Source organism: Chelmon rostratus, chromosome 21, assembly GCF_017976325.1.
Source record: "Chelmon rostratus isolate fCheRos1 chromosome 21, fCheRos1.pri, whole genome shotgun sequence".
Classification (NCBI taxonomy): Eukaryota; Metazoa; Chordata; class Actinopteri; order Chaetodontiformes; family Chaetodontidae; genus Chelmon; species Chelmon rostratus.
The window spans coordinates 14,312,591-14,321,751 of record NC_055678.1 but is presented as its reverse complement, the minus strand read 5'-3'; the positions used below and the strand labels follow the sequence as shown (position 1 = coordinate 14,321,751).

Below are 9,161 nucleotides of genomic sequence, written 5' to 3'. Positions count from 1 at the left end.
TTTTTTTTTTTTTTAGATTTGTTATAATGTCGCTGCAAATTCTGCTGCACGGCCGTAACTCACCGAAATGTCGACTTAGCGTGTGCAGTTTAACAAGAGACTCTGGATAAAGACATTTTTAATGAATATATTGTGTGTGGGGGGTCTATTTTATTAGAAAAAGAGTTTCAGCTGCATGGTCCAACTAATGCTGCGAGCATATGCAAATAAATAGCTGTTGGATTGACGCTCTGTGACGTATGGATAATTTCTTGAGTGACATGTTTGTTTAAATTTCTGCTTTTTAAAAACATGTAACTGTTTACAGAGAGATTAGATTAATGGAACCTCAACTGTGAGACTCAAAGTAAAAACCTTCCTGATCTGTGGATAAAATACAGTTGCTCCAGACTGTAATTTCATGTATGGAGTTCTGTTACCCGCCACAGCTCCGCCCGTGCTAATTCATGGCTGGGTTATCAGCTGTCTTTTGTCCTTGCGCAGCGCCGAAAACCTGCAGATCTGCATGGATTTCGACACTCATGTTTTGGCAAAACATTGATTCCAATTTAGGATTTAAAAAATGTTTTTCTTATATTTTAACCAGTCTTAGGAACATTGAAGCCAACAGAACACCTCTGTTCTGACAGTTCCCAGCATGGCGAACCAAAGGGATGCTGGGTGGCACCATTACGCACGGTGGTTGTGTACAGTCTAACTTTTACGCATGGACAAATTGGAGTTCTTTGAATGAACACAGTTTGATATTTCACAGAATGACATATTCTGAAATGTCAGGCTTTTTTGTTTTGCATTATTTGAAACGAGCTCTTTTTTTTTTTATCAAAAAGTACTTTCTTCATCTGAAGCAACATCCCTGTTTTTCCACCATAGAGGGACACATGCCGTGAGCCAGCATTTTAATGACGTTTTCCCTCACTCTCGTATCGAGTGAGCCCAAACAGCAACCCCGCCGGTTGTCACAGTGAAAATGACAAATAGCCATGTTACTCCTCCAAAAACTGCGCCTGATTTATGGTCGTTTGCGATGATTTGCACATTCTGCCGCTTACACAGCTTTAAACACAGAGAATTAGTTATTTATATCTCTCCAAACATACATCTTTCAGTCTTGGCTGTGGCTCTTGATTAAATGGGGTGATGAGCTCTGATTAATGACGAATAGTGCGTTAAAGAAACATCCAGTGACCTCTTTTTATCCGTTTCATTCGTCACCCTGCTGTCTGGGCTCTCTGGCAAACATTAGATACGTACAATTTATCTCACGTCTCATTGTGTGTGTGTGTGACACACACACACACAAACACAGAAAGAGAGAGAGAGAGAGAGAGAGAGAGAGAGATTAGAAAAAGAACTAACCAATCATAAATATAGTTTCTCATTCTTATATTACTACTATTAATGAGATTTACATCTATTAAGATACAGGTGTATCTGTACACACATGATGTCATTTTAAAGGGTCATGATGTCCAGTTTTCAAGGGTGTGTCAGACCTCATGCTTAAGCTGAGGCTTCCTAGCACAATGCATGCAAAAAAAATAGTTTTAACCATGTAGCTTAATGGCAATAAATTAACTGAACTTTGATTGTGCATTTTTCTCACAGAGGTTTGGTACAGCTGTTATTTTAAAGATCAAAATATACTGTTTAGTAACAGCAAAGACACTCTGGATGCTCACACATATTGTTGCATTCAAAACTAACACGCCATTCGCACTCCTAACGACATTCAAGCTGCCATGACCGCCACATCACCAGAACACTCGCTCAGACAGGCTTCGACAGTCTGGTCTTACCTTAGTTAGAGAAGTGCAGCCTTGTTCAGGAGGTCCAACGCCTGCAGTGGTGTCTCCCTGAAGAACAAAGCCACATCAGAGCCCTGTGTTTTTGCTCCTCCAAGCTGATTTTCTCACATAGCGACAAGCATTGTGTTACATTAACATTTCCATCTTTATATATATATACACCCTCGTGCCCTTTTCCTCATTCCTGATCATTATGTGCCTTGTTAAACATGTGGGCCCTGGGAAAGAAGAGGCGAGAATTGTTGAACCAAGTGACGGGGCATCAGGGAAAATTATAGGCAATTTCACATCTCCAGATTAGAATAATGGCTTGTGGAGTTGGACAGACAGAGTAGGACCTTTCAAACGGGGGGCAATTATCATGCAGGCAGATTGAAAGGGAAGTGAAAAGGCTCCTCGTGTAATAGACAAGCAAAGGGGAGGGGACGGAAGGCTGGGAGATGGCTTGAAGGGTAATGATAAAGGCAAGTCTGACTGTATCAATGCTGTGGCTGGTCGGAGTTATCAGATACGAGGTGTCTGATGGGTTTTAATTGCAGGATAGCAATAAGAGGGAAAATAGCTTGCTATTAAATCCCAGTTGCTCTGAACGGCCGAATGGCAAAGAGGGTCTCTGGGGTGATTATTGTTATTAACTTGAGTGATCTGACATCTCAAATAATTGTGAGCAGCTTCCCTGTTAGACAGAATGAATGCATGATTTGATTTCATCTGAAGGAAGGCTTGACTTAGTTTGGGGCACAATGCGCGCGCACACACACACACACACACACACACACATGCACATACTCAGGTTAGATGCAAAACACTGGATTTAAGCAGGCCGGACACACAAAAATGTGTGATAAAGCAGGAATGACTTCTTTTCATTTGTTTGTCTATTATTTTAAATGTCTGGTTGTTGTTCCTTCTTTTGCTGATTATCATGTCTGGAGCAACACCGTGAGGAAGGTTTTATCAGGATGCAGAGATTAGGCTGAGAGGCATCAGCACACATCCCAGCCCGACCCTGGCCTGAGGTCAGCCAGGGTTCATGAGTCCACAGCTGTCAAAGATGCCTTTCTCCCTTCATTTCATCCCAGTTTGCAGCAAAATGGAGAGAGTGAGTGATCCTAATGCGGCCAAGGCTCTGCCCAGGCCAGTGCTGGACAGCTGCTGGAAGTCTTTCCATGGATGCGTTTCAGTTCTCGACCTCCCTCTCAACCCATATCGCTGCACCCTAGAGACAAGTACCAACACTACACTGTTGACTGTTGAAGGGGTGGGGTGCTCACAGGGGCCCGGGCACCGACTCTATTTCGGGTGTTGTGATGTTGTGCCATGCAGGATCACATTCAGGTTCAACAGTTCACCTCCACGGCTATTTACATTTGTTAATGTTTAGAGATGACATACATGGACACGTCTGACAGCCCACACACACAAGCGCAGCCTGGAGCAAACACACGTTTGTCTTCGGCACAAATGTTCCCCCTGACAACCGCGGCCGAGGGCCACACATGCTGAGGGAGCCACCGAGGAGAGGTCACATGTACCCTTGATGAGATTTCATTGATATTAAAAGGCAATAGTAATCATGTTGCCTTTGTCAAATCAGCACAGTGCACTGAAATGATGAGTGATGCTGTAGGCAACTGGTGCTGAGCTCAGGGAAATAAACCCAAAGGGAAGACATCAGGGGAATAGGATTCAGCACTGTGGCACATGTTTTGTGGCAGAATGTTGAAAGAATGTGTGTGAAGTTCGGTAGAAATATGTAAATTGCTTTTTACAATAAACTGTCACAAGAGTCAAATAAACCAAGAAGTACATTAAAAAACTTTATATTAAATATGACCCCCCCCCCCTCAAAAAAAAAGAAATCTCCAATAACTGAAATCAGAAATTCAGTTGTTCAGTTCAAAAACAAGAAATTAAGGAGAAATTCTGTCGAAATATTATAGAATAAACACTTATGATATAATATAATAAGTAACAAGTTGCATGACTGAAATTCTGACTAGAGTTCAACTGGATTCAGCTGAAAATAATTTTAAAAAATTCAAGTTAATATCTGAATTAATGCGAATTACATAATGTTAAATTTCCCATGCCTTAACGTCACTTAAACGTGTATCAGCGTTGTCAGCATTTCCAATGTATTTGTCAGCCATACATATTGTCATAGATAAAATAATAGTAAAATAAAAACAGCCCGTTCGAACCACGGTGATAAAATGTTCTCCATAAATTTATATATACACTTTGATATATAACTTCATGCAGGTAAGTCTACCTAAAGGATGCAATAATAATACTGGATGCTAATTTAAATGAACCTCTGTGCAGAATTGTGCTGAATTAAGTAGGATTGTTTAATAATATAATTATAAAGAATATATGTAATATATACTGTGTATAATAAAGTAATAAAGAAATATTCTTTTAATTTTTTTTTTTTTTTTGATTCAAGTAAATCAAAAAAAAAGTCAAAATATCCAGTTTACCATAAATAGAATTTAGGTAACACTTGATGAGCCTTCTTGGCGTATGACGATTGTTTTTATATCCACATTTGAAGCTGTAATGTTCGGAATTTATTGGAATGACAAAATGTTGCGATAAAGTTTGACACTCTGAGTCCTGGGCGAATACCATTCTGGTTACTAAAAGGTAGAACTGGCTACAAAGCCATTAGCGCCGTGGGTACATTTTCTCTCAGTGCGTAATGGCGCCTTGGTGGTCCATGTGGATAAGATCTCCATTAGCAGTTTCTCCATCACTGACTTTTTCTGCAGCATATTTAATAAAGCGTGGTTTGTGTGGCCGGACTGACTTATTGTCCACTGTCATTAGTTATTAGTTGTGAAGACTTTTGACTGTCTCATTGTCGCTGTCATAACAGTCATTATCGTCCTTGTCATGTTTATCTGGCATCTCTCAGCTAATGAATGTCCCTGTATTCCCCCGGTTTCACATGTGCCACGGTCGCTGCCGTTAGGCCGTCTCATCTTCAGCCTACATTTTTAAAAAATGGTGCACAGTTTAGCATAAATTATGGACAATATGCTTCAATGCTGGGTAAAACGAGTGCGTCATCACGTCCCAAATAACCGCTGAACTCGAGTGTAAAAACCTGCTTATCAGCAGTCTTGGATCATTTTTCAGGATTACTTTGCCAAATGCAACAGAATAAAAAGCGACAAACTCAAAGAAAAAGAAAAAAAAGAAAAAAAGAAAAGGGGCTATGTTTTCTTATACCTTCGATTTTTGGCAGCGTTTCCATCCATCCTGCTGGGCGCGTGCGTGCGCGCGCGCGCGGGACCCCATTGTGCAGCAGACTTGCTACACCCCCGCACACCACCACCCCCTCTCTCTGTATGTGTGTGTGCAGCGCGGAGTTCTCTCTCACTATCTGGCAGCAGAATAGTAATAAAACCGAGCGACTCCAACATGTCTGCGTGTGCGTCGCCTCCTACTGCTGCGCTTTGCACGCAGCACACAGCGCCAGAACAGAGGGAGTCAGAGCATTCGCCACTGCACTGTGAGCGTTAGAGTGCACCAAATGGAGCACTTACCCTTTTTTGTGGGGTGGTCAGTGAGATAAATAACCTTTTTGATTACTCCATAATGAGGTTAACAAAAGAATACCTCGCAGATTCAGATGCGCTGGTTCTCTGGTCTTTTGGTTTCAAGTAAAAAGTGGATGAATTCGCGCATGGGCTTTAACCAGAATACAGCTCCTTTAAACACCTTTAAACTATCATGCTCTGCCCGGTGCGACATGGCACGACACTGTTATCCTTTCACTTATTTGTTATGTCACGCTGTTATTATTTTCCACGCGTGAGTAAATACTTAGAAGACGCGTGGATTATAATTCAATATTCACTATAAACCTTTGCGAAGTGTTTTGTGAATGCGCAGCTAGATTTATGAATTAACCTACACCCAGTGCGAGCAAATTCTGACCAAGTGAAGTAATCCAGATTACTGAGGGCGATCTATATTATTAATCTGATTCATTAAAAAAAAAGTTCAAACAGGTTAAACTAATGCGCAAAAGAGAAAAACTCTCTTTGCTTTCGGAATCATTTCCTGCGCTCTTTGGGATACTTCACGGACTTCACAGACTATATATTAATTATCTGCACGGTTTGTCCTGCATCTCAAAATCAACCAATAAGTAAAAGGCGGCTGGACAGTAGCATTGTTATAAAGGGGCTAGACACACAACATGCAAGTAACACCTTTATTCAGATGACAAAAAGGCAACAAGTGGACTAATTACATGAATATGAAAATGGTTGTGGAAGCACCACAGTGCAGACGTTCCGTTTCAAACAAATATGATCATAGTGGTTCTGCATATTAACACATATTTACAGCCTTCGACGTTTTGTACAAATCCATATAAATATGACCTGAGGTTTTTTTTTTTTTCTTTTCGACGCGCTCTCTACAAACCCACATGCATGATTTGAATGTAGCATGGATCAACTGCACGGTTTTCGTCAATTTTCGGTTCGTGGTTAGGCTACTTGTTTTTTTAAAAAAAAACAAAAAACAAAAGTTTGCATATTCATTTACAAAAGAATGTAAGGAAATACAACAGAAGCGATAAATAATTTAAAAAAAGAACCACGCCAGATGTCCGTTAAATATGCGGCCACAAGTGATCAGAAATCCCTTATGTGCTTTGTGAATGGAAAACCCAGTTCTGAAACATTTTTGATCATCCGAAAACCAAAAGTCATGTTTCACTTCAGGCCTGCTCCCGGTCCACTCAACCTTCGCTCTGTAGAGTCATTGTAGAGAGACCTCGTTTGAAAAAAAAAAAAAAAAAAAGAAAGAAACTGAGGAGATAAATCTGCTCTTGAGTCATTGTTAATAAACAGCTCCCACGCTTTGCTGCGGGACTGGGTGGTGCACGGTGCCCGGGTGCTGTAGGTGTGATCCCTGCTGGTACCAGTGGTTGTTATAATCCTCCAGGTAGGGCGGCGACGAGCTGTGCGTCGGCTGCGGGACCTGAGGTCTGCTGATCGGGGTGTTCTGAGGGGTGCTGTTCTCCCACACAGCGGGGGAGGGCGGGGAATTGCAGGCCATGGAGTCGCTGGCGTTAGGACTGTGCTCCAGGGGAACCTCGCCGTTTTTGTACAGTTTCTTGAACTTGGACCTCCGGTTCTGGAACCAGATCTTGACCTGAGAGAATAAGCGTGTGAACGTTAATTGTAATGCAGCAGAAAAATCAAAGATAAAAATGCTATAAAATATCTTTAACTTGTATCTGAATAAAGATGATTAAACCGAGAGACACAGAAATCCACCGTCTGATGTGCGTAATTACGCATCGATGGATAATTACGAAACAAATTGCTGGACATAAAGCCCTGACGCACGTGAATCAAACAGTATTGATCAATTAGAAACTATAACGTGCTGCACCCGGTCAGGCAGCTTACCTGTGTCTGAGTTAGGCCAAGCTGAGCCGCCAGCTCTGCTCTCTCGGGCAGAGCGAGGTACTGCGCCTTCTGGAAGCGCCTCTGCAACGCAGCGAGCTGGTAGCTGGAGTAGATCGTCCTCGGCTTGCGGATCTTTTTCGGTTTTCCGTTCACCATGCGGACCTCAGGCTCTGGCTCCTCTTTCACTGAAAATCACAGCAAAATATTTGGATTAAATACAGCAATGAGGAAAACTTTGAGCAGCCATGCAGTGAAAAACACTCAGTTATATGTAGTCTAGGCGGGGTGAGAATAATGTCTGCACGACAACACATGCAAAAATATATTTACAAATGTTTTGACATACAATGTGGCAAAACAATAAAACAAAATATGGCAACTTGAAAGACCTGAAAACACAAGAGTCACAAAACCATAAAAATGTAAGCTGCTTCTCTCAGAGAGGAACATTTTACTTTGTCAAATTTCCAGTTTGGCAGGCCATCGGTAACATGTTAAAATTGATGGAGTGAATATTATTAGCTTTAATCAAACCATCATTGTTTTACGGCCAGCTGTTAATGGCTGGCTCGCTCCCAGAAGGGCTGTTAAAACACGACACGAACAGCAGCCAGTAGTCTACCACTGAGCAAATGTTAGTTTTTTAACCGGCAAATGCATAATAAATCAAATATACGGGCCGGCGAAGATCACACTGTGAGGTAAATTTATGGAGACATGAGACGCAAAGAAAGAATGTAATGAGACTTAAGGCGGCGAGTCACACTGCATATTTCTGCCTCCCATTTCAACCACAAAAGTTTTCCAAAAACTGAAGGAAAGTTCAAAACAAGACATGCCTCATAGATAAATAAAATAAAATAAAGATAATAAATAACATAGGAAAAAAAGCTGGAATATGATTCATATGCAGTGCAGCAGTGATCTTTTACAGGATTATCTATATGAGACAGGCGCAGACAACATTACGCACATTGGAGATAAACACGATTGCAGATAAAGAGCCGGTGATTATGGCAACATTTACCTGAGCTCGGAGGAGAGGCCTGCAGGTGATCTCTGTTGTAATGTCCGAACTGTCTGTAGCTATTTGTGTAGGGGTATTCAGATTTGGTGGCGTACGCTCCAGCGGCTCCCATTCCGTTCAGATTAAACTGATGGTGGTAAGAGTTCATGGGCTGTCCGTACGCTTGACTCTGGTAATACTCGTGCTGGCCGTGGGCCGTCTGTCCGCTGTAGTAGCCCATGTCCGTCACCGAAGACTCGGGGAGAGTAGGAGAGTCCTTGGAGTTCGGGTGGCAACTCATAGATCCTGGCAAATCGGTCAAAATACACGCAATCTTCTTCTCATACGTCTGTCCGGCGCTCATGGTGAAAGCAGCCCTCCAGAGTGAAGAAAGTCCACGGGTGGATTCTGTTGTGTTGGAGTGCGCAGAACAACAAAAAATAATAATCGCAATGAAAGAAGTGTCGTGTGTGTGCGCGCTCTTTGAACGCACAGCTTCGGGTAGCCTATAGTCCACTGAAACTCTCCCAGCTGCAGAAACTTGGTTGTGGCAACGCTCAGCCCCTGTGACACAGAGTTATAGAGCGCTGGACTGGAAGCTGCCTTCTCATTGGCTCCACTGTTTTCCCCCCTCTTGCGCTCCAGGCGAAGTCGCGGTGAAACCCAGCCTTCAGCCAAGAGCGCCTCTGCACGCATAGCTCGCTGTCCTGAGTTTTTTTCCTCTCTCTCTCTCTCTCTCTCTCTCTCTCTCTCTCTCTCTCTCTCTCTCTCTCTCTTTAGATTTGCGTTTACCTGTTCACTGGGTGAACATGCGGCCTGTCCATCTACCTATAGGTCCAGGTTTTCCTCAGCGACTGCATCACCTACAGGCTGGCACCAAGATGTTGCAACACAATAGCAGTCCAG

The 9,161-nt window shown here is 42.4% G+C and overlaps 1 protein-coding gene across 1 annotated transcript; it reads right to left on the bottom strand.

Moving 5' to 3' along the window:
* Positions 1–6,214: 6,214 nt before the first annotated feature.
* Positions 6,215–8,899, bottom strand: dlx3b (distal-less homeobox 3b). Its single transcript, XM_041962703.1, has 3 exons — positions 8,277–8,899; positions 7,250–7,434; positions 6,215–6,989 (listed from the first exon to the last, which is right to left on the bottom strand). The coding sequence occupies exons 1-3, from the start codon at positions 8,617–8,619 to the stop codon at positions 6,675–6,677; spliced, it is 843 nt and encodes a 280-aa protein (XP_041818637.1). The 5' UTR covers positions 8,620–8,899; the 3' UTR covers positions 6,215–6,674.
* Between the last annotated feature and the right edge of the window lie 262 nt (positions 8,900–9,161).

Bases quoted from the DNA above. Each gene is read 5' to 3' on its own strand.
- dlx3b (XM_041962703.1), bottom strand. From the start codon at position 8,619: ATGAGCGCCGGACAGACGTATGAGAAGAAGATTGCGTGTATTTTGACC. The intron at 7,435-8,276 runs GTAAATGTTGCC...TGTGATTTTCAG, and splicing joins GGCCTCTCCTCCGAGCTCAG to TGAAAGAGGAGCCAGAGCCT. The intron at 6,990-7,249 runs GTAAGCTGCCTG...TTATTCTCTCAG, and splicing joins TTGGCCTAACTCAGACACAG to GTCAAGATCTGGTTCCAGAA.